General features: G+C 39.3%; 1 protein-coding gene across 5 annotated transcripts; it reads left to right on the top strand.

Moving 5' to 3' along the window:
* The first annotated feature begins 198 nt into the window (after positions 1–198).
* Positions 199–22,450, top strand: KEL (Kell metallo-endopeptidase (Kell blood group)). Of its 5 annotated transcripts, XM_039717785.1 has the most exons (20): positions 205–506; positions 667–819; positions 5,877–6,015; positions 7,371–7,574; positions 8,161–8,285; positions 8,522–8,722; positions 9,101–9,247; positions 9,476–9,538; positions 10,497–10,685; positions 11,071–11,216; positions 12,475–12,598; positions 13,071–13,181; positions 13,920–14,018; positions 14,566–14,643; positions 15,089–15,192; positions 16,035–16,145; positions 18,187–18,254; positions 18,498–18,655; positions 19,418–19,510; positions 20,749–22,450. In XM_039717785.1, the coding sequence occupies exons 2-20, from the start codon at positions 802–804 to the stop codon at positions 20,923–20,925; spliced, it is 2,355 nt and encodes a 784-aa protein (XP_039573719.1). In that variant the 5' UTR covers positions 205–506; positions 667–801; the 3' UTR covers positions 20,926–22,450. The 5 variants fall into 5 exon arrangements, 3 of the variants coding, with proteins under 3 accessions (XP_039573721.1, XP_039573719.1, XP_039573720.1); XR_005628493.1 differs by lacking the exon at positions 20,749–22,450 and having other exon boundaries at positions 199–506; positions 18,481–18,655; positions 19,418–19,509; XR_005628492.1 differs by lacking the exon at positions 20,749–22,450 and having other exon boundaries at positions 199–506; positions 18,469–18,655; positions 19,418–19,509.
* Positions 22,451–25,516: the final 3,066 nt, after the last annotated feature.

The following is a 25,516-nucleotide window of genomic DNA, read 5'->3' as shown; positions in this document are numbered from 1 at the left end:
AGGCAGAGAAACCTCCCTCCCAAATCTTCCCAATATTCCTCCTTAAATAAGCAAAGACACACAAGCTGGCCATCTTCCAAGAAGCAATGAAAAACTCTAAATAGAATCAGTAATTAATGGGTTTTTTTTCTATGCATCTTAATGGGAAAGAGAAAAAGTCAGATGTGTTCGCCTCTTGAATGGACACTAGGGCACAGTTGAGAAAGCAAGAGCAAGAAGCAAGTCAGCACCTTGGCTTTTCCTTGTGGGAGGAGGAGCACTAGGATCCCTAGCCCACACTATCTAGCAATAGGCAGAAGCCTGCAGGCCCCAAGGCGGCAGCAGGTTGAAACAGGCTAGTGGCAGGGAGAATATCAGACCAAAACAGGCTTGTTGGGTGGGCAGGATACTGAGGCTGCTGGAGAGAAAAGAAACAGCGAATAGCTGAGAAGAGGCTGGGGGAGATAGAGAATCACATATTTATGTTCAAAAATATTTCAGTGGAGCTCCGAAAGACAGAAAGGCAGGTGGGTCACAGAGACACAGAAAGGAAAAAAATATCCTTTTATGAGAAGAAGAGGTGTTAAGAAAGTGGGTGGAGAGATGCAGAAACACCATTTCCCTCCCTCCCATTTTCTCTAAGTGTGTTTGTCTCCGAGCTTTTCCTCTCACTTCTCCTCCCTACAGCAAACAGCCAAGCTGGGAAGAAGAGATTGTCTCCGAACTCAGCAGAGTGTGTGGGCACAGAAGACTGATAGCAAACAAGTAAACACAGTTCACAACTGTGGCAGCTGAAGGAGCAAAGTCTGCTCAGTGACAAGCATGAGCACTGTTCCACAGGTAAGGAAATGGGTCTGTTTTGTAATCTGCTGAGGGACCTTCATTGCACACCTTGCTTTTCCTTCCTGTTTCATAGCTACACTGCTTATTGCCTTGGGGGACTGAGGTAATGGAGTTTTTGACAGTTTGTATCCAGAAAGGTCTTGTCCAGGTCTCAGAATTAATGATTTGGGATATGGTGTGATGACTTAGGGGTTCTTGCCCTTCCTCTTAGTCGCCCTAATGGCTGTTCTGAGAACTGTTTGAAGCACTGACCAACAAATAGTAATAGTAAAACAATTAGTCGTAGTAATAATGATAACAACAACAACAATAATAAAAATAACAATGGCATCTTTTATTCTATCTCCATTTTTTTCAGCAAGGTATTATAAGAAAGTACTCACACAGAAATGTGCAGTTTCTCTCCTACAAATAGTTGTGGATAAACAAGGCATAGTTTTTGGAATGCGAGAATGACATGGTGAGCCTAATTGCTTCCCATGTAGTGTGATGTCCTTTTTCTGCTTTGATGTCTTATATAAATAGCTAGCAAAGTTTTAATTGTATATTTACAGACAAATTGCACTGAACTGAACTGTCAGCTCAAGGTTGCTAAAAAAGTACAAAACATTCAAGGGCAACAGAGATAAGTGAAGTGTTCTATGTTACAAAATAATGTAAACACTGAAATGAGCGTGTGTTCTTACATTGAGATCTGTTCAGTTTGACTGTGGCTGTAATGCAGTCACTTATATTCATCTTGTCTACATTTTTATAGTTGAAGAATTTGCAGAAATGTTTGTTTTGTATATCCATTCCCAAACTTATATGTGATTGAGATCAGACTGTAAGCATAATTTTAGTTGTTGGCCATGGTTTTGCTTTACAATTTTAGTACTCCAAAATATAATTCAGTAACCTTTCTGTTTTGTATTCCATGTGAGTGAGCAGGTACTCTATTTCAAACGCAGGCTAAAATATTTCTCAAATGGCATTTAATGGGTTCCATTTATGTGCTTAAATAATTTGCTGCCAAAAGATAAATTTAAGAATATGAAGGTTTTTGTGATATTGGGGTATTAGTCTGAAAATATGCCATCCATGTGAGTAATGTGATAAACATGATTTGGGTAACAGCCAACGTCAGTAATTCATGAATAATCTACTGGCTGAAAAACAATACTGCTACATTATCTGGTAAATAGTTATGAAAAATAACTTCAGTTCTCTTTTCCTTTGATCGCATTTTTAAAATTTTCATGAAAGCTAGATGTTTCTTTTTCTGTAACAGCACTAAACACTGTGAAAATGCAAGCTGAGAAAGAATTAGGCAGAGTAACTTCAACCTCCCTTCAGAATTCAGGAATAGCTCACAAAGAGAAAGAAGGAAATGCTCAAGGAAAATCAAATGCTTTGGCTGATTTAGTTGTATCAAACAGTTTTTGCTTTAGTGATAACAGTACTTATCATGCTATCTCAAGTCATGCTTGCATTTGAGTCAGATGATACACATAGTACATTAACATAAAGTCATAAATTTTTATAATTTACAGCAATTACAATAATAATAATTTACAATTAATCTTTTAATCATTTTACAGCCATTTGTTCTCACTTATCTCTAGTGAACCCAATTAAATCTGAGCATTTGCACATGCTTAAAAACATGAAAGAACTAAAACTGTACTGGAAATTGCACTCATCTTTACACTAATACTGATTATTCTTCTCACCCATAAGTGAGGCCTGTAAGGGAAAACCCTGTCAGATGTTGAAGTCTTTTTGTCCTTTTACACTGGCTTGTTCAAAGCATTCACTTGTATCTTTATATGGAGCATGCTGGATGAACCAACCAGGTCTCAAAACATGCCACAATAAAGTGCTGCTGCTTCCTGTAAGCTATGTAATGTTCCTGTATCCTGTGCCCTGGAAGTGTTGGTGTGCCACCTCTGGGTTCATCTAGTTAAATCCACACCTCTGCCTTGGCCAAGAATCACTGGCTTAGGAAGGGGTCTGTATTTTAGTGCCTGTGAACCACTTAATCCATTGTGGCATAAAAGGAAAATTCATTCTAGATCAAGAATCTGACAGGGATTTTGCTCTGGTCAGTATCTGTGTAAGAGTACTGAAAAAGCAGGTATTTGTCAATCTAGATTTGTTTAAGCTGTTGTCATGAAAAAGACATAAAAGACAACTAAATATGACTGCCCTCCTCTTTTTTTCCTCTGTTCATGTAGGTCCACAATTTCTCTCAAATCCCACCCCAGTTACAGAGGCAAGATTAGAAAGGCATTTTTTATGGAAGGTGAAGTGTTTCAAGAACAATTTTTATGCTTATGGTTCACATAACATAGACCATAATCCAGTCTCTATGTAGAGGTCCACAATCAATTTCCACTCCCCTGTCATTTGTTTTGTGCTATGTTATTATTTTGGGCATGCTGCTCTAGCCAGGTACTTCTCTAGTTGTTTCACAGTGGGGATTAGAGGGGGGTAGTGCTGTTTCTCTTAGAGATTTTTAAAAATCTGTTATTTTATGCATTTTGCATTTCAAAATAAACATAATGCATAGGCCTGAACAAGGCCGACTGTTAAATAAAAATCCAACAGACAGTCTTGAAATACCAGTTTCTTGTTAGTATCTCCACAGTCATGACATTTATGACACAAAAGAGAGAAACAAATGTCTTCTGATAACATGAAACCAAATAATTGCAAAATTGTTACTATTTCATGGTAGGAATAGGCTAGATTTGCTATGCTAAAAGCAAGAAGTTGATTGCAGCAGAGAAGTCAGGAGAATTGTGAATGTAAATCACTCACTCTTTCCTAAATGGTGAGAGATGAAGGCTTGCATGCCAAAGAATAGTTTTCCTATTTCCTTTACCAGCTAAGTTAATTTTTTTCCACTCAGTTCCCTGTGGTACTGTTGTGACACTTTCTTACTCCAGGAGTAAAACAAGTGTTTTGCTATAGGGATTTATGAAAGGAATTTGGATTTCCTCCTTTGTAGTTTGTACACTGTTCTTTGCCAGTATGATCATGTTCTGTATCTAGCAACTTCTAATGTCACTTGTATGTACTTGCTCTCCATTTGGTTATTCTGTATCCTTCTGGAAGAAGTCAGGAGAATAGGATTTTAAACGAGAAAAGCATTAGGCACTCAACTTTTGTTAGTAATTTCCAGGAGCTGAGTAAGCCTTTGAGAGGCTTTTATTCAAGATTGAATAAAACTCACGTTTGAAAGATTATAATATTATGAGGTCTGTTTTTCTATTGCTTATTTTTGTTTTCCCTGCTATTAATGTTTTTGTGCAGAAGTTGAAAATAGTATATTAATCCAGATGATTAACAGTAGACTCATTCCTTTCCCTAATGTTCCCTTAGGTGAAGGGGCATATACTGTGACATATTTAATTCCTGTAAGATTTTGCTCCATTTCTTCTGATTTTTGTCAAGATCCATGTTTCCTGGTCTTGTGGCAAAGAACATAGATACCAAGAGTGGTGACAAATGCAGTTTAGCATTGTAAGGGAGCAGCAAAGGCAGAAGAGAGGTGACAATCTGAAACCTGAGAGTCATGACAAGACAGGCAAGAAGCAATGACTTAAAAAGCAAGGGGTGCACCCCTCAGTATGGGCATTAGGGGTGTAAGGTAGGCCTGGTGACAGTGCTCAGGGTCAACCAAGAGTGTAGATTGCCAGGCAAGTCCCTTGTGAGGAGGCAGGTCCAAGGGCAAACTTGCAGAATCAAGTCTGTAGGTGATGATCAGGATCCAGATCAATGGGATGCCTGTCCAGACAAAGGCATGGCTGCCATTGCAGCAGAGCTCAGATGGAGACCGCAGAGGAGAGCTGCAGACGGCCAAGTGAAGAAGTGGGCATGTGCACTAAGGCTGCTTCTTGCCTTAGAGAGTTCCAAGGTCTGACAAGGTTTCTCAAACAGATTTCTATTTTTTCAAAGAATCGGGATAGAACGAGGAGCTAAACTTGAGCCTGTGGGGACAGTACAGGCCAGGCCCTGACAGTGACATGTAGGACTCTCCCAATAGCACTTCCATCAGCCTTCACAGCTGTGAGATTTTCTCCTTGTTTGCTACAGCTGAGGTTTTCCATTATCTTCTGGCTTTTCCCCCCCTTCTGCCTCCCTTTTCTCACTGTATACTCCAGTCATTTCACTTTTCATTTTTTTTCAGTTCTTTCCCTTTCTTTATATATTACCAGCATGCATTCCGGTGTCTGTTCTTTCATAAACAGCTATTCTCCAATCTTATGTACTTCAAAGTATGCAGAAGGAGAGAAAATGTCATAATATTTAACTATATCCAGGTAGATGTTAGGGGTGTATCTTGTGATAGTCATCTGGCTTCCTTTGCAGCCAACAGAGAAAAGGACAAATATCTCTGGAGAATGCTTCAGCTCATCCTAAAACAGATATCTAAAACAGAAGGTGTATTCATTAGGTCCCTAGCCTGTTCCACAGACAAAAACGACAGACCTAGATTATGAAGATAACTAAATTTAAGTGACATAAAACCTGTCTCTATATAAGATCATCTCAGCAATTTACAGCTTACTCCAATTTGTAGAATAGAAAAATCTTTTCTCTTACTTGAATTGGACTAGAGGGCTTTGGATGCAGTACTTTATTTCTTGAGGAGAGATCTGAAATTAGTGCTCAGATTGCCAGACTCTGGCAGAATAAAGAACCACTAGTCCTAGCCATCTTATTATTAGCTTTATAGACTCAAAAAGGCTTTGGTATCTTCAGGAAGTATATGCAAGGTGATTCCATAAACTAGAATGAACCATGGAGGGACAAGTGTCCTCATAGCAAGCTGGATTTTCAGTGAGTAATTCATAACACTATGCAACAGATACAGCTTGAAAAAACAAGTGAATGAAGAAAGTGAGAAAGCCCATGGGAGTAGAGTCATGTACCTGACTTGGATGACTATTGGTGTTTTGGCACTCGTCCTGTGAATGATTTTCAAGTCGATTAGGTGGGAGATGAGTATGTTATTAATGCTAATCTTAATATGGATTTTTCTTTCTTGATTTTTTCTGTCTCTTCAGACTTGTGACCAGGAGCTGAGAACAGGTGCAAAGAAAGAACGATGCCTTCAGGGGAAAAGCCTACTTCTGTGTGCACTTCTTAGTACTCTCCTTGGCTTTACACTGCTCATCACCTACCTCGTGATGACTTGTGCTCTAGGTATAATATGAGATATCCTTTTCCATTCTTCCTCATCCACCCCATTTTTAAGATCCCTTTCTCTCTTACCTGCCTCCACTGTGTTTTAAGCTTAACATCAGTATTAAGAACCAGACTTTCAGAATCTCCAGGAATCATAGCACCTTTTGTCAAAAAAGTACATTTTTCTACCTCTTCCTTGAGTCACAGTGGGGAGAGATCATCCCCATCTGTCCTCCTCTGCCTGCTATTTAATATGCCTGAGCCCAATTTTGAGAGAGAACAGCATTATATTGTATTACACCTCATCAATGTGCTCTGCTCTCTCTGTTGTCAAGAAACTGAACTGAATCTGAGACTTGGAGCTCTTCTTTTGCCTTTCTATCTCTGACTTAATCTAGTCCTGGTTTTCTAGCACAGATCAGTGCAGTCAAAGAATAAAAGAAAAAAAAAAAAAAAAAAAAAAAAAAAAAAAAAAAAAAAAAAGAAAAAAGCAGAGTTTCTCGCTAATGGAGAACCAGAAACATTAATTCACCTTCCAAATTTGCTAAAGAATTATCTGCACAATGGTTCATATGGTTCAGAATATCTCTGCATATAGAAAGCTCAAAACAGTAGGTGCATTTATATTGATGGATACAGACATTCCCTGCTCCAAAATAAGCACTGTTGAACCTTTACCTAGCTTTCTTTCTTTAGCTCTTGTTATATGTTAAAGACTGCAGAGACCATGGAAAATCTGTTTAGATCTAGTCCATTTCCACTCTGCCTAACTTCTCCCATGTCTACTTTGAAACCATAGTATGAGAAGTCTTACCTTGATTTACAGGTGGATTATTTCAGTAAAAAAATTCATCTGATCTGATGTTGATATAAGATACTGAACTAAAATGACAATGTATACCCAGCAATTTGAAGCAGTTTAGAAAAAGAAAAGTATAGATCAAAGCAAGATATTCTAAAAATATTCTTGTTCTCTTTTCACAAATGTCATCCTGAAAAATATTTCTTATTCTTGAAAAAAACCCATGTTTTAATCTTATTCCTTTCTCTGTGCTATGTCCTTCTCTTGCATCATGTATTGACACCATCAGTTGCTTCTTGTTTATCATGTGGCCAAATTTGGCTGACTCAGAGGAAAGACACTGAGAAGGCAGAATAACCCAACCTGTGGCTGCCTAGATAGTACAAACAGATTATCCCTTCCTGGAATATGAAAGAGAGAATACACTTCCTCAACATTCAACACTGCATGCAAAGGAGTTTATACCAAAATAAGTCTTTTGGGGTAAATGTCCCCTAAAACATTTGTGTTTGGAGTTTTTCTCACTCTCCACTGTTACTTCTCAGTTCTCTCTTATATACTTCCTCTTCAGGATCCTGTGATGCTGTGTCAGATCCTGCTCTGTTGGAAAGACTTCTGAATTCTAGGAATGACACTGTTAACCCCTGTGAGAACTTCTACAAATATGCCTGTGGCAGATGGGAAGGCAAACAGTCAAGCAGAACCCGAGAAGAATCACTAAACGTATTTGATGTGTTGTTGGAAGAAAACCTGTTGATCGTGAAAAGGCTTTTAGGTAGGGTCAGATGACTGGTGTGTTACCTTCGGCATCTGCCTCAGTCAGATCTGACAGTAGTAGTGACTGAGCATAATCATTCCTAACAGGGACTGAGTCCCCTCTCTTCGTTCTTCTATAATTACAGGCACAGATTTATTTTTTGAGCATGGCATGTTACTGTAGCTGCATTTTAAACATTTTAGTTCCTCTTGCCAAGTGTAACAGATGAAAGTCACACTTTAAATTCTGACAGCAACTCAAACCATACCCTGTTACCTTGTCAAAGTAGGCCATTGTTGCTGTGGTAGTCTGAATGTGCACTCTGGTGATGTGTGCTGTCTCCATGGGGGACTGAAGTCTAGATATGCACCAACTTCCTGTTATGCTCCTGTTTCCATGCAAAAAACCTCACATATTTGGCCTCAGGAAGAATCATGGTGCTAGAAGGTCTCTTGCTTTGGGTCACTGTGGGAAATGTGGATGTATTTGTTAAAATGTTCTGGATCAAAGTACAGTATTTTCTTAAAACTGTTCTCTGCTCTAATGCTGTCCCAACTTCTTTTTAAATTGCTTTTTTAAATTTTAAATCTACTTTTTTCTTCAGAAAATCCACAGTCTGGGATAAGAGGCTCAGCCAAGGAGAAAGCAATACAATTTTATCGTTCCTGCATGGATACTGAACGAATAGAATCCCAAGGAGCTCAGCCATTGAAGGACCTCCTAAATGAGGTAAATGTTTGTGCTGTTTCCTCTCCCTTAGGAAGAGAATTCCTGCAGAGAAAAGGAAAGTGGGCAGGTGCGGTCATATAGTCCTACATGATGTAACTTTCATAGAATCTGACACTAGTCATGGTTCCAGCACAACTGCCAAGTGGTAAATCTTCTAGCTTTAAATGCTGTTTCACAAACTGATTTTCTGACATCAGTACCTGAATCTCTCCTCATAACCTTGTATATTACTTAAGGATGGGGAAAAATCAAGCCTACAATTTAAAGGAGAAAATCCTTCTCTTTCTATTCTGGGAGACTCCTCTTCGTGCCAGGGAGGGCTGGACATCTTCCTTCCAGCACAGAGCATTTATGCACTTTGTCAAAAGAGGGTGCAGAACCTTCCAGCAAAAGGAACAGTGACTACAGGCCTGCCTGTGAATCTGCTTGTAAGAGAGGTGGGTCCAGTAATCACTGGTCCCTGTTTGTTCTCCCAGATAGCTTTAGAAAAATGAGACCTATTTCCTGTCTCCTGCTTATCCAGCATTTTTTTCTGCACACCTTACTCTGTTGCTAATTACAATTCGTTTTTCTTGTGTCATTTTGCAGTTCATTGCTTTGCTTAAGGGAAAGTGTCAGGTCATTTTAAAGCCAGTAGGGTATGTAGAACGCTTCACAAGTTTCCCTTGGTGCTTTTTTGCTCTGTTGCTTCTCAGTTACCAGAATGACTGAACTTCTAGGTGTAAAAGAAAAAAAAAAAAAAAAAACCAAAAAATACCAACCAACTACAGATCCAAACATTTTTTCTCACTTGCAGCATTTCTATCTTTCTCTAGGTTGGTGGATGGCATAACACAATTGTGGGGGAAACAAAAGATTTTAATGAAACTCTTCAGATTCTCATGAGCAGATACAGCACCTTTCCATTTTTTAGAGTCCATGTGGGACCTACTCCTTTTGACCCCAAGACCAATATTATTCAGGTGAGTATGCTAAAGAAAGAGCATATTCAAGGAAGCACTGTAAGTAAAAAGTCAGACCAAGACTTGCTCAAGTTAAGCCTGTGTCCTTCTCTGAAGAACTGAGCAAACATTTTCCAAAAGTAAAAGCAAGTTAATAACATTTCAAATTCCATTATACAGAAGTTACCAAAATATCCTCACATTTGCATTTCTGAAAATAATAAGTTTTTCCTTTACTCCTTTTTGCAGATTGACCATCCTGAGTTTGATATTCCACTTGAGAGTGAATTCAAAGAGAACAATTATCTTGAGGTAACATATCAGAGGCTGAAGAAAGGTAAAAATAGCTATTTGATGCAGGGATCTCCTTGAATTGCCTCCTGATTCAGAGTGGTCTGTTTCCATGGGTTACGGTCAGTGACCTCTGAAAATGCCTCCAGAAAGAATTCTTTATGAAACTCAACTTTTCCAGAGGATAGATTATAAAATGTAATACATTTTAGCTGCCAGGATTAAAATTTCTAGTTTAGAATTGTTATAATTACAATTTTAATTTCTATTTGCTAAGTAGTCTGAACCTGGGCTTCCTTTTAGTTTTTACCTTGAATGAATGTTTTTTAAAAAATGTTTTTTGTCCAAAATAAGGCTTTATAACAAAATTTGTGTATTGCAGGGAGGGATAGCTAGCATTTTTCAGCTTATTTTAAAGTGTTTGAACATATGTTGGGGGAACAAGTTCTCTGACCTTGGGACATTGTAACAAAATGAACTTTGTCATTTCTGAACTTCGTAAAAACTGAGTTATGTCAGTTTCTCAATCTGAGCCTTTCAGAAAAATCCTCAAAAAACTCCTGACCTCTCACAAGCATTTCTCTGAAACCTCATGAAAATAGAAACAAGAAGTTGACATATTGTGTCCATTAAAATACTGTCTCATTATATCACTGATTTTCTCTCCTATGATTCTAGAGATGCCAGGCATACATCTCTAAAATTATTCTAGTATTTGAAGTAATTGTGAGCTGTGAGGAAAATAATCTTTTGGGAATTCAGTGTTGTTCACTGAGAGAGGAGCTGTACTTGGCAAAGCATATTCCACGTGAATAATTACAGAAGGATGTTGCAGCAAGAAGACAGTTTTATGGATGGGTTGGGTCTGCAGTAGTTTTGAAAGACTGAGGTTTATATGGTCAAGATAGATGTGTGGATGGAGGGATGGATGGAGTGACTAATCATATATCTTCCATTGAAGATGTGCTCTGTATTGCAGGTTCTCCGTGTGTATCTTTCGTATTTGAAGAAATTGGGGGTCCTACTTGGAAGGTCAGAAGATGGTCCCCCTGACTCCTTTTCCCTGACGTTGTCCTTCATTTCTAACCTCCAGCGATTTGTCACTCCACTGCAGAAAAGACAGCAGAGGGGGATGCTGTTCTTTCACACTACCATTAGGGAGCTACAGGTATCTGTGCCTTAAAGCTTGAGCAACAGAGTTACATGTGGCATTCATGACTTCTTTCTGAAGATCCAGATCAAAAGAGATATAAGATGCTGTGTTTAAATGCCATTGTCTTGCAAATTACACTTGGAGCCTGTTGAGCTTTAAATAACCCAGTAACTTATGGTCTTTTACTGACAGTTTTTTCAAGCCCACAACTCTCTCCCTTCCCATGTTAATTCCCTTTAAAAAAGTCAGCTCTCCTCTTAAAGATGCACATTATAAAATCAATTTAACTTGTGGAAAGTATCTCTTAACATTATTGGGAAGACTATCCTGGTTTCCCTATTATTTCTTGTGAGCCAGTTTAGATCCATAGTTCAGCATGTAAGCTTTGTTTTACTTGCAGGAAAAGGCACCTGCAATTGACTGGCTGGCGTGTCTCAAGGCAGTTTTCCATCCTGTGCCAATGAACCTCTCTCAGCCAGTTGCAGTGCATGACATGGATTACTTAAGCAACATGTCACAGCTCATCGAGAGATGGCACAAGGGAAGGTAGGAGTCAATATCTATGGCTGCAGTTGTTCATGCCCCAAGAAATATTTTATTCAAATACCATAAATTTAATAGATTAGAGGCTGCTGTGTTAGAGGCTGCTGAATCCAGAAGCCTAACAACAGCAAAGCTGCTGTGGCTTTATATACACAGGTTTGGCCACTGCTATGGCTTAGCATATATTCCCAATAGGTTTGCATATGCATGCACCATGTATGAACACACATCTAAAATAATATATTTATGTGTGTCACACAGACAGAGAACCCAGTGTCTTGACTGGCACCCATTCTCCCATAGCACTCATACCAACATGAACACAGACTGATTATATTCCTCAGCTCCAGCTGATTGGGATAGGTCTAGACTAGTGAAATATGTGTGTGCACACGCATGATGTGGCTCAGTCCAATAGCTGGTTTTTGGTATTTAGTCTTTCAAGAAACTGGCCAAGATCTCCCGGTGTTCCTTTGTCTATATCACATGAAGATATGATCCCCTGAGTCTTGTGGCTCTGCTTCGGTTGCTGGTACTCTGGTGTCTTCCTGTTACAAGGACACCTATATTATCAGGTCTCTTCAGTAGCTGCTCCCAACCACTAGTATTCCCAATAGCCAGTTCTCAGACTGCTGCTCTCTCCAGAAGCTAGGTGGATCCAAAGTCCCTCCAGTAGTCAACTCAGACTTGTCATCTCTCCAGCATTCAGTTCCATCTTCACACACAGTGAGTAGAATGTTACTGAATAATAGCTTTTAATAAGTTAGGAGGACAAATCCTGGTTAACATGTGCAGGGCTCAGTCAGGCAGACGCCCTGGCAAGCACAAGTTTACACTCAACCATTCCCTCTTATCAGCTTTCCTCTCTATTTTCCCACATATATTGTCCCAGTCCACTATGATCCTTCCCTTTCCCTGCCTTTGGTCCTTCCCATAAACATGCCATCATAAATCTTACATAATCCCACAGGCCTCTCATAATATTCTATATGTTTCACCCTGTCCTAAAAAGTATCCTTCTCCAGCTTCCCATAAAGAATCCTGTGTCCCAGCAGAGAGTTACCCCTTAAGCCTCCACAGTGTTTTGGGGAGTTTCTGTATTCAACTCATGTCAATCATCCCTCTTTGATAGCCCCAGGGGTATTCTGTTTAGAGTTCTTTGTCGTCATTGTTCAGGTTCCTAGGATTTCTCAAGTTACTCTTCTGACACTTACCTTGCTTCTGTGTTTATGGTTACCAGCCTTCAATTTTCTGTCTACAGGGTCCTTCACATTTATATGATTGTTTGTCTGGTTGGGAATCTCTCCCCAGCCCTTGACAGTCAATTCCAAGATGCGCGCCTGGAGCTGTATAAGATCCTTTATGGAAAAATGGGATCTAGAATGGTGAGTTAGCCTTTTCTCAATTTCTTCAGCCTCCCCAACAGCTGAACACTGTAGCTCATGCCTTCTGAATGTTATCTTGATACCTCCTTAGATGGATGGAGTTTCTTAGATCTGGGGAGAAAAACTACTCTCCCATGGTAATTAAGTGTTTCTTTTTTCTCAAAAGAAATGTATGAGTAGATATGACCCTCAGAAGTTTAGAGAGCTGAGTGTACTGTATCATGGAGTAGGGTAAAATATATAGATGGTCACTTTTCTTCTATGGCTTTTTGTCTGCTAATATACAAATCTGCATCTTGAGGGGAAAGAAATAGAGTAAATCATAAGGAAATAAATGTTTTACTAGAAATGTTTACTGTGGTAGCTTAAATAGAACTGCATTACTTATTCACTGCTATCAATTTTAGATAGTCCACAGATTTCCTAGTTTTTGTCCTCACTCTCATGTGTCTCTACTCCTTTGTTCCTACAGATCCCAGCTGAGCGCTGGAGGAAGTGCTTGACTGATACCAGCTCTTTCTTTGAGCCAGTCCTAGGGAAGATGATCGTGCAAGAAATTTTTCCTGAGCAGACCAAGAAATTTGTAGGTATTCATCATCTTAACCCCTAAGCAGAGTTCAGCTTCACCTCTTTCGTTTTTTGACATGTCACCTTAAGACCACATCAAGGCAGCAAAATCATCTGTAGGTTTCCTACCTTTTGTTCCTCTGCTTATTCACTTCCCCTCTTTTTTTGGGAATATGTCAGAACAAGACATTGATGTCATTTTAGAATAATCAGTGCTAAATACTAGCTATTATCTTTGTCTCAACTGTTAGAAAAGTCATATTTGCAGCACCAATAGCTATGACAGCCCTATAAATGCATGCAATCTCTGTATACTCCCTGGAATAAAAGTATTAACAGTATTCATCATCAATGTGATTTATCTCAATAAGATTTTAAATTGCAAAGACACTAAGCAATCATATGAAAACATTCTGAGTGGATCCACAGTAAAAAGAACCACCTGCATGCAATGTGGAAAAGCTGTTGTTTTCATCCTGTGGTGGTCAGAGTTCCTTTTTTTTTTTTTTTTTTTGAGGAAAGTTAGTGTAGCGCCTGGTTTAGCAGAGTTTGAAGTCTATCAAGTGACAAGAGTAAATAGCACCAAGAAAAGCTAAATCTCTGTAGAAAATGAAATCTTTTATCACACACACTCAAAATGGATTTTTCCCCCCAGATACTCTGTGGTTGAATTGTTAGAACATGGGAAGATGGTAGCTAAGAGTGAGCAATGTTTTTGTGCAGTTGAGACCATGCCTTCTTTTCTCCATGGCAGGCTGAGCAGATGTTCTCTGTGATCCAAGATGCCCTCTGTGACCGCCTGGATCAGGTGGAGTGGATGGATGAAAAGACTCGCCGAAATGCTAAAGCCTTGGTGAGTGCAGAAGGCAGAAATTACTGAGGCCTTCCTTTCTCTGAAGCCTCTGGAGAAGGAATGGAAGAGACCTAGACCTTTATATATTCCTACCTGCTGCTACAGGCACACAGTCTTAAATAGATATCATATTCATACTAAAAATTGAAGGTGGTTTTATAAGTGCCAGCATGCATGGGTACATACATTGATAGGTCGGCATAGAGCAGCTCAGTTGTTGTCTGTCCATGAATACTCTGAATTAATTTTATTGAGATACAATTCAATTTTATACATCTAGCAAGGCTAAGAGCTAAAAAGCTGAATGGCAGAAGACAATACAAAGAAAAAGAGTAGAACAACATTAGGCCTCAGGTCGCAGAGTTGAGACAGCAGAGCAGCAGGACAAGATGTCTTCTTGAAACAGAGTAGCTGTCATTTTGAAGGGCTGACTCACAGATCATGCTTACATTGGTTAGAAATAGCCTTTAAAAGGACTTGCAGAATGGGAAGCCAATTAAGTTTCTTTATGTATGCTTGTTTGATTTTTTGTTTGTTATTATTTTAGGTATCCAAACTACAAGTGGAGATTGGTTATCCAGCTCACATACTCCAGACTGACAAAGTGAACCTGGAATACCAGAATGTGAGCTATATAATGTAAACATGCCTGCCTCATTATTACCTGTATCAACTGCTGTCTTGTCTGCTTACAAAAGAGGCTATGACCTCTGGAGCACATTTCATTTTCATTTTTTGGGAACATAAAATGTTCTGGGACCACAGAACCTTTATCTATTGCTTCTATATTGTTGCCTATACTGTCTTCTGTTTAGAGGCGCTGGCCTGATAAAAGTAATTTTTTACCTGTTTGTATATTCTCTTTGGCCTTCAGATAACATTCCTGTCATATCTTAAATTGAAGGTCTTTAGAAATGGGAGAGAAAAAAATACAAGTATTCCATTGGTTTCTCTTTTGATTAACCCTTTTTTGATCCATGGGACTTTTTCTCATTTTTCTTTTTCTCAATTGTTCAATTCATTCCTCACTTATGCTCTATGACAGTCACATCCCCTGTCTCTTCCCTCAGCTGGAGATAAATGAAGACACTTTTTTCCTCAATGTGGTGGCTTGCTTGAAAGTACTGAGGGAAAATTCCTACCTGAAGCTCCTTCAGCATAACCCACAGAAAAAGTAAGTCAGATGTGATCTGAAAAATATAACAAAATCACATACCTGTGGACCAGCTGAGGTTGGAAGGGACCCGTGGAGATCACCTAGTCCAATCCTCCTGCTCAAAGCAGGATTAGTTAGAGCAGGTCTCAGAACTGTCTATATCTTTTTTTCCTGTGGAAGAGGAGGAACAGCAGGTGGGAGCCAGTGGGCAGAGTTGGATTCAATACCTCTGAAAGTAGTTTCACCAGTTCTGAATGTTGCTACAAGTCTGCATTGCTGCACCCTGCTTTAAAGAAACCTTGAATCTGGCAGGCTGTCCTTCATTGAGCCTGAGCCATGCTACCAAAGTACCCACCATTGTGAAGAGAGCACCAGAGCTCTGAAAAAAAACCATTTTTTTGACCATGCACCCTTAAATAAGGGTGATAGCTGGTTCTCCTGGACTTCTTAACAAAGCCAACAGCAAGGCACTGTGATGACAGGAATGCTGGTGGAGTCACCTCAAAGGCAGGACATAGGAAGCTTCAGAAGAAAGACAGCATTGACAGATGGGCTTAGGGCGTTACACCTCCTGCACAGTATTCTGTGCACGACTTCACAGGAGGTTACTAATCCTAATTTACTTGACAGGGAAATTGTGAGGGAGAATGTCTATGAAAACTAAGCTATTAGTTCTGACCATCCATAAACAACTGAAGATTTATTTCAAACACCTGTAACTCTAGGGAATGTGAATTTCATAGTTTGCTGGTGCTGTGTGAACAGTTGAGCTATTTTTGCAAGCTTAGCGAAGGAAAGGATCAAAGTGTGAGATAAGGAGTTAGTACATTCTCTAATTTATTTTTTTATTTTGCTTCTAGCTGGCATGTGCACCCCTGGAGTGTGCATTCATACTATTCAATAAGCCACCACATGGTGGTCTTTCCGGCTGGAATGTTCCGCAGTCCTTTTTTCCACATGGAGTTTCCCAGGTATGGAGGGGCTTCAGAAGTGCAAGCTGAGTGTAGTCCCTGGGCTGCACCATGCTTCCAGGAGGAATCTTAGCAGGCTGTCTGTCTTTAATTTCTTTTTCTCGCTGCATCCCAGAAAGACACAGGAAAGGGGGGAAGCCCATCTTTTTTTAAGTCAGATGGATACTGCTTGATGCATTCTGAGAGAGAGTGATCATTAACTCTGCTGAAGCAAAATCAGAATCTAGGTGAAACTGAACTAACACAAAGATATTACTCCAGAGCAAAGAGGCAGAAGTCACATGTAGATTAACTGCAAAGAAGACATTCCACCTTTACCTCTCATTTTCTAAATTCCAAGGATTCCTGAAATTAAACCCAGAGAAAATAGGAGCCTCACAGAACAACTTCTTGTCAGAAGTCTTTTTCAAATGTATCACAGTTCTTCTATATTTTTTTTAAGAAACCCTTTCTACTAAGCAAATAGATTTTTAACTCTGAGTCTTCTCCTGAAATAGCAAGATTTCTCTAGACCATACTCCTCTGGTTCTGTTCTTTCATCATGTGGAACAGATCTCTTAAGCAATAATTTTTCTTATAATAAAAGCACTCCAAACAGTTGAATGTAAACATATAATTCTATGTCCTCTTTGTCTATAGTGGATATATACTTGTCTTAATACCACCGTACTGAAAAATAAGCTCACATTGTGACAAGAGGATGAAGTTTCAAAGAAACATGTTTCAGTTAAAATTAATTATTTTCTCAATTATGATCTTCTAGTGCTTGCAGTATTTAATTAATTTATTATATTATGAGGAAAAGGACATCTCAAAAGAATAGTACAAAAGAAATTTTTTTAGCAGTGATATGGGCTTTCACTATATTCTTTCCCTGTGAAAAAGTGTCTATGCCTTTTTGTTCCTTTTGCATCAGTGTTAGTAAAGTACATTTTTTTCACTGTCACCTCAGTTGAGTAGACTGATAAGTAAAACTTGATCAGCTTTTGGTGAGTTGGTACAATAGCATTTACTCAGATGATGCTCCAGAGTTTAAACTTTACTGGCAAAAGTCAATTCAGATGACTGTGAGGATAATTTTTAAAATAAGAACTCAGCAAAGCAGTACAATTGTTATAAAATCATAAAAAGGTTTGGGTTGGAAGGAACCTTTAAAGATTGTCCAGTTCCACCCCCCCTGCCATGGGCTGGGACACTTTCCACTGGATCAGGTTGCTCAGAGCTCTATCCAGCCTGGCCCTGAACACTTCCAAGGGTGGAATATCCACAGCTTCTCTAGGTAAAATTTATAAATTATCATCTATAGATCTCCTACTGAGTTCCCAGTGATGCAATAATGATCTAGTACAAAGATTTCATGCTTCAGCAGTGTTAATCAGTGCATGGGAAGAAAGAATGAGCCCATAATTTCATATAATGGGAATGCATTTTGAGTGTTATCTTCCTTGTGAGAGTACTTGTAAATTCATTGCACAGAACCATAGAAATTCCTTTTGGAAAGAACTACTGGAGGTTTCTAGGACAGTTTTTTGCTTGCATGTTGCCAATGCTAGACCAGAGTATTGCAGTCAAAACATCATGATTTTAATCTACCTTGCCAATTTGATGTATCCTTTCTCACTAGACAAAAGTTGCAAGATTGCTTCTTCAAATGTCCTGCTTTTGTACAGTTACCATTGTAGTTGGTGTTTGTGCAGCAGTTCAGACAGTAGAGGTTCAATAAAGACACATATGAACATCAACAATACCTGTCATTACAGCTAATAAAAGCCGAATCTCATTCATAGGCTCTTTATTGTTATGATGGTTTATTAGCAATAAATACTTTAAAATAAGCCCATAGTACAATTTTAAGCATAGCTAAGTCAATTTGCACTTGTATTTGCACTTTTACATGCCTGAGTGACAATACATAGAAAGTGTTTCTGTGTGGTGCAAGAGTAGAATGCTCTTGTGGAGCACATAGTTGTGCTCAGTATAAAGAATGCTCCTTTGCCCTCTTTTTCTTTCCAAAGGCACTCTTTTCATCTTTATTTTTCAGCGCTGTGAATTTTGGAGCCATCGGGGTCTTCATGGCACATGAAATTCTTCACTCATTCTATGGTTATGGTGGGTACTGGCCATGGTGTCTCCATTTACTCTTCTAGGTCCCCTGGAAGAGTACTTGGTACTCCCTTAGAGGATCTGAAATCCTAGTCCTTACATCAATATATACATATATTATTAAGGTAGATGAACTTAAGGAAAACATTTTTCAGTCCACACTGGCTACTAGGAATAATCAGTGACTAGTATGAGGAATATAGGTAAATGTCATAAATAGCTTTACTTCTAGGACTTTTCCCCTCACAGTGTTGCCTGAGGGCTGTCCTGCATGCAACAGGAGTGCACTACAAAGCTCTATAGACTGTTTGGTTGAGCAGTATGAAAGCTACAGCTTTAATGTCAATGGCACCTTCACACTGTTGGAGAATACAGCTGACACTGGAGGGCTCGCCATCGCCTACCAGGTATTGTGATTTACCCACTTCTGCAATCTCATTGTTTCCCTACATAACATACAAGATTGCCCTGCTGCTCCTCTGTCCCACGTCCCCCTCCAGTTCCAGATTTCTTGCACACCTGCGCCAGTGGAACATAAGCCCAGCATGTCCTCTGTTAGTCCAGAGAGAGGTTCCTCACAAAACTTTGCTCATAGCCACAATATGTCCATGTAAGACAACTTGTCCCCTTCACCACCTTTACAATAGCATGCTATTGTACATATGCTTATGTTATACTTGAGGAAATAAGCTGAGACATGAAACAGAATTTTGTGTGATGGTAAAATGGCTCCATAACAATGTTTTCAGCAGTACTTCAGGAGTTTAACTGCTGAGGGTGGTGTGAGATCCCTAGGTCTAAAACAGTACTTATTACATTCTTTCATGAAGAACATTGGGAAGCAGAGAGTCTTTCATTTATAGTCAAATATTTGTGATTTTTTGAAAATAATTTTCATTCTTTCATAGTATAATTACCATGCCCCATGACAATGTGTATATCAGTATCTCTGTAGTAGCATCTGAGATGGTAAGGAAAGTAATTATGTTGTGTTCTCCCACTTTAGATTCATTAAGGGCATGGCCAGCAGCAGAGAGCCTCAGAATGAGGAGAGAGATACAAACTTGCTGATTTATTAAATATATATTAGATTGATAGATTTCATTGACAGAAGAACTTGTGATACTGTCTAAGGAAGATTTATAATTATCCATTTTATCTCTCCACAGGCCTATAAGAATTGGCTGAAAAAGCACAAAGAAGAGGGTTTACCTAAGATTGGACTTTCACACGATCAACTTTTCTACCTCAGTTTTGCTCATGTAATGAATTCTAATCATGTGTCTTTTCCACTCTCCATTTCTTCCACATCCTTACAGTTTGTCTTTCTCAATATTCAATCACTTTCCCCCCTCTTCACAGAACTGAGAATGACCAATGATTCTGTGAGATCCAGAATCTTATTTAGAAGCTAAAAAACATATTTACAGCTCCTAACCTGTTATGGATCTCAAAGCTAACAAAAGGCGTGTCTGCAAATATATCTTTTACAAGCACTGAAATCCACCAAAATTAAGTTGTAGCAGACAACTGTGTCAGGGAAAGCAGGCTTCATTGCCAGCCTCTGAGTACTTTTTTGCTGTTGTGAGCAATCTTTCACAGGGAAAGTGAAATCTAACTGTAAAAGTCATGTATCTGTCCCTCCCTTCCTTCCTTCACTTCTCTATCATGGTGCATAGCTGGATGTCACATCACTCTGATTGACTGATTGTGAAAAAAAGTGTTTCAAATGTTATTTAGAGACAAATAACTAGAAATACATGCACCCATAATTTGCTGATTCTATGGGTAGCTGCAGTAAATTGTGCAGCTATGCATAGCTGTGCTGCCAAGTTCCTCATGATAAATGGTGAGATTTCTGTGCTCAAAAAATCACATCCTTGTAAGTCACTAATTGTGTAAAGGGAGAAGTTTTGTGTGTTTATTAAGTCAGAGCGGTGTGTGAAAAAAACAGCTTATTGGGTCTTGGTGGCAAGATTTGCATTTTAGAGGCTAAATGGCAGCTGCATTATTTGTTGATAAAAAGGACTGAAATAATGAGAATGAAAACTTGAATTGCTAGTTTAACACCAGTAAAGTCATATAATCCTCCCCAAGTCTCTAGAGTAGTAATGGGATTTTGTGTAAGTGCTCTCCTTTGTTGATGAGCACTCATTGAGTTCACCTAAGAAGCTGAATCTAGGCACTGAGACATCTTTATCACTTTTTTAGATAGAGTCCAAGGTTGCATGAGCGTAGCCAAGGTGGCCTCAATTTTCTGTGTTCTGGACTATGCAGTATAGAACCAGGGCAGGTGACTTGTCAGAGAGTGGAATGGGGACAGAGAAGTTCAAGGAAAGGGAAAACAATCCAAAGAAAATCTTGTTGTCAGCCATGTATGCACATTCCCTTGTTTTCTCCAGCGCCCTCTGACATGTGCAGAGAGAGGCATGAGGAGCCTAAGTCTTGTTCACACGAGGACTTCCAGCCAAACTGACTTTTCTATTTTGCTTCCTTTCAGGCAATGTGTGGACACCAGGACCCAGAAAAGCTCCAGTCTTCCCTGAACACAGATCCACACAGTCCCTTGCCACTTCGTGTCTCTGGGCCTGTCAGCAATAGCCAGGACTTTTCCAAGAGCTTCCAGTGTCCCAGTGGATCCCTGATGAACCCAGACAAGAAATGCCGCATCTGGTAGTGCACATGGAAGAGGAGGAAGAGAGATGTGATCCCAGGGAGAGGAAGGCCTGACACATGAAAATATGACCATCTTCTCAGGGCCTCTAGGGTGACATTGTGCTCTTATTCACTCCTTTTCCTTCCTTTTCTTGTTATCCTTTCCTCAGCATTTAATGGCAGGGAAATTCTTAAACTGATCTCATAAGGAAGGAATCTCCTCCAAGGCTCTCAGTCCCAGATGTGTGACAAGTCCCAGGGCAACAAGTCCCAGGTGACTGGCCAGTTCCTAGTAGGCAGCAGCTTGTGAGGAGTTGTAAACAGAAAGACTGTTACATTATTAGTCTCTCTGTTTAGTGCATTTACCTGTCTGCCTCAGCAGCCTCACAGTCCTGTAGAAAGGGCAAGTCAATAAACAGGAGCTGTAAGACTTGTTCATATCTTAAAATAGCTCTTGGGGAAATCTAATGGGTTACTGTGCAAACCACATGTAACTTACAAGAGAGGGAAGAATTCTCTTATTTTGCTAATAAATGGAGACAGGTGCTAGGAAAGACTTAGTGGCTGCAGCTTGTAGGCTGAAAGGTAAGTAACTTAATAATGAAGTTTACTGGAGGCCTTCTCTGCTCTGTTTTTGTTTCATCAGCAAGACTCAAACATAAGGGGAAAGAGGAAACTCCCCCTTTAATGGGAGGATAATTGGGCAGCTGAGAACAGATTATCTTTCTTTTCCAACAATATCTTCTTTTTTTAAGTGTCTAGGGTTGAGGATATGGTAGAGGATGCAGTATGGGAGGGTCACAAAGTTTTCTAGAAGTTTTTGAAGGTTGAACAACTAGAACTCAAAAAGCTTCTCAGCATCCTGAACCTGGTCCTCTCCCTACATTTGTAAATATTTACCATCCAAGCAGAGACATGGAGCTGTTGCAGGATTTTACTTTCTACTTGAAATTGAATTTTAGGTGTTATTTTTCTTTAGAGCAAAAACAGAGTAAGAAACAACATGATTTGGAGTAGCAGAAGTGCCTAAACTACATTCTTAACAACAATGTAATAATTACATCTATTTCAGAGTTTCATAATTAGAAAATTTATATCAATGTTCTAAACTTTACTGATGTTAATAAGTATACAAAATACTTATACCTTTTGCATACTCTTCAAACTGTTCTTGTTTATGGGAACGTTTTTATTTTACTTATTATATTGGCTGCCTGGGGATTGTTTGTGGAATAGATGATGGCAAGTGGAAACATCCCTTATCAATGTAAGCATTTTAAAAATAACTGTGTTAATCCTATTCAAGTACTGACAAATACAGCAAAATGTTTCCCAAGAATGGACTGTTCAGAGATTTTGTTTTCATTAATTAACAAAAATAGTAATAAAGTGTTTGCTTCTGAAAAAAAACCCAAAAACAATTACTTTGACTGCAAAAGCTTTATCATCAGGCCTGTATCTTTTTTTCTGTATTTGTACTGTTCACAACTTGTCTGATGCTCTTAGCTGGACTTCACAAGTAATAAATAAAAATACCTCAAAATAATTTGATTTATTTACCATCATAAAAATAACAAAATTAGGCTTGTTCTTATCATTACCATTTAAACAGTGTATACTCTTCCTTCCCTTCACTCATTCAATTATTTTCTCCTAGCAGCATGTCCAGACAGGTTTTTTTAAGATGCTAATAGCAAATAACATTGCATAACACTAAGTGTATAATATAGACATAATTTCAGTGTTCTGAGTCTACTTGGCTTCTGTGTTTATTGCGTTTAAAAAAAGCAAAAGGTACTGACAATATGCATTTTGAGGAGTATAACTGTTCTTGTACCTATCTTGTTAAGTGTATGGGTAGGTACAGTTCCCTGGAATATGCTTTATTTTTTCTTGTTCTTTCAATATATGTTGAATTTAATAATATTCTATTTAAAAGACAGGGTCACTGGTGAAATTGGTGAGTTCAATTCATTCTTATTATTAGCTATGATGTTTTTACACAAAGAATATATGGGAAGTGCAAGAAGGGAAGGCTGGCGTAGAAAAAAATTACTGAGAATTTATTGTGTTTCTCAAGAAACAAGAAAGAAGGAAGGAGAAAACACTTTCAGTATGTGCACAGGGTCCTTGCCCTTATCTTCAGTGTTCTAGTTCAGTTCCCTGGGATATGGTTGGTGAAAAAAAGCTGTATTGTCCAGAAGGTGATCATGAAACATAGGTAGGTGTTCAAATTGTCATCATTCCTGATCACAGAAATTATTTCAAGCTCTAGCTCATGCATAAAGAAACCCAAAAAACAATCCTGAGGAGAAGAGCCAGATCCAAGAGCAGATCTTTCACTGCTGAATTGCTCAGTATCTCTGAGCCCTCATGCTCCACCATATCGATTACCTCCATTCCTTCCCCTGTTGATGAGGCCACAAATGACTCCTCCATTTCCTCCCAGACTGTAAATGAGGGGAAAAGGGAACAACATCAGCTTTCTTCTTGTTCACTTCTTTCATACATGAAGCCTTTTTACCACTGTGTCTCTCCTGTTTTATTCTCTCTGCTTTCTAAACTTTCAAATTCTCTTCACCTTCACTGTATGTCCACTTCCTCTTTCATCAATGAAAAGCAGCTTTTCATTCATACCTGTTCCCTCTCTCTGCTTCTTCTGTCCTTTTCTTGTTTCTGTGTTTCAGGTTTTGACATATTTTCTTTTAGTAATTGCTTTTCCTTCACTACACTTTGCATCTCATGTTTTTCTCCTTTCCTGTATTTTCCATTACAAAAGTTACCCCAGATACATTCTTTTATCTTTTCAGGGCCATGACTTTAGCAGTAGGCTGTAATAGCCCATAAAAGCCTTGACTGGAGCCTTTACCTAAATTCCATGGGTCCAAGAGCTGTATTTAAGCTTGGATATGGGTCTCAGATCTCTATTTGTGGTCTGCTGCAAATATACTTATCTCCAGCTCTGTCTCTATCACAGCTGTGCCTGGACCCTGCTATTGTGTATCCTGACCTGCAAACTGACCTCCTGGTTTGACCTTGAATGTGCATTGTCACTACAGACTTGCTTGGTAGTCATGGGACTGTGTCTGACTCTATTTTCTTTCATTATTTCACCCTGGCCTCCAGGCGTGTCCTGGACCTTTCCTTTCAGATCTCTGTAGGGTGTGAGGGAACAGCTGAGACAGGAGGCTGCAGTCAGAGTTGCAGGTGATATAAGAGGCCTTAACATCTATGACTGGCCTGAACTTGTGTGTCCCTCATGTCCTCTGCCCCGAGTGAGAGTAGGGCTGGGCCATCACTGGACTGTGTCTGACCCTGGGCACCATCACTAGGTTTGGTCCTCACACTGACTGGTATTCCTCCTTGAACTTGGACTTGTCTCAACATCATGGACCTCCCTGGTGACCTCTTGGCTGACCCTGACTTCCATCCCAGGCCTGTCCTGTTTAGGCCTGTGGGGTGGCCTTGATATCCTACTCCTTTGCAGGCTCCCTATTCCTTAGGGATCATCTGACCTCCACTTCCCCTTGACATATATCTTGTTGTTCCTCCTCTGATTTTATTTTTACAAGACATTTTTTTCTTCTGTGTCCACACCTAATCTCATTTCCTGCCCTTAGCTGCTCTCCAAGACCCTTATTTCTCATCCTCTCTCTCTTCAGCCCATCCTCTCACCTGCTGTTGGACTGCTTTCCTCTTCCTGTTCAATCTCGGCAGTGCGAATCATGCTCTGACTTTTCACTGGTACTGAGCAGTAAGTGGCCGGGAAGAAACTCATCAGACAGATGGCAAAACCCAGGAAAATTATCAGGGTTGAATTAATCCTCATCCTATTTTGCTGTCTAGCACAAGACACTTTTGCTCCTTGCTGCTTTTCAGGTAATGGAGTCTGGAAGTAGCAACCACCACAGTCTTGTTTGTGGCACATTGTGACATCATGACACCATCTGACATACAAAGGTGTTGCATTCTGTTAGGCAGAAACACTGTGGACTTTCACCCTATGTAGCTAAGAAAACCCCAAAGCAAGGAAAGAGTGTGAAAGCTTTTGGGAATATTTTTTTTAAAAGTATGTCTCTGCTGAAAGGTAAAAAAGAGAATGAAGGGGATAGGATCATAACAATAGGAAACTACCTAAAGTGAAAAAAAATCACACTTAATCCCGAATATTTCTGTAGCTGACAACTAACTGAAACTGAACAAGAAGTGTTCTATAAAACTGGTAGAAGTGGAGTGGAAAATGTAATGAATTTCCCACTTCAGTGCTTAAGCAATTATTAGCAAATTGTGCTGTTTGGCTCAAACAGCTTTAGTAAACAGAAATAGTATTTTTTTAATCCAGTCAAATGACAAGCATGTGTTTTAAATGACCTCTAGATGGTGATCTAACAACATCAATGTAGAAACAACTCATCTTGCAAAGCACCTATTCTACTGAGAAAAACCCATCTCATGTCTTATTAACCCTTGCCATTGACTTTGCCAGTCCAAATTGCCCACTCTAATTAAATCTCTGTTCAGACTGCATTTTAGAACTCTGATGATGACTTTTCAGCACTTAGTGTAGAAGACAATTTTCTAGTTATTTTCAAACTCACATTTAAACCCAACCA

The sequence above is a fragment of the Passer montanus genome, unplaced genomic scaffold (genome assembly GCF_014805655.1).
Source record: "Passer montanus isolate IOZ18808 unplaced genomic scaffold, ASM1480565v1 scaffold39, whole genome shotgun sequence".
Taxonomy (NCBI): Eukaryota; Metazoa; Chordata; class Aves; order Passeriformes; family Passeridae; genus Passer; species Passer montanus.
This window is presented reverse-complemented; position numbering and strand designations above follow the sequence as displayed.

What these genes read in the sequence shown, in the direction of transcription:
- KEL (XM_039717785.1), top strand. An exon ending in GAAAAATGGGATCTAGAATG is followed by an intron (nt 12,599 to 13,070) that starts GTGAGTTAGCCT and finishes TTGTTCCTACAG; the next exon opens with ATCCCAGCTGAGCGCTGGAG. An exon ending in TGAACCTGGAATACCAGAAT is followed by an intron (nt 14,644 to 15,088) that starts GTGAGCTATATA and finishes CTCTTCCCTCAG; the next exon opens with CTGGAGATAAATGAAGACAC.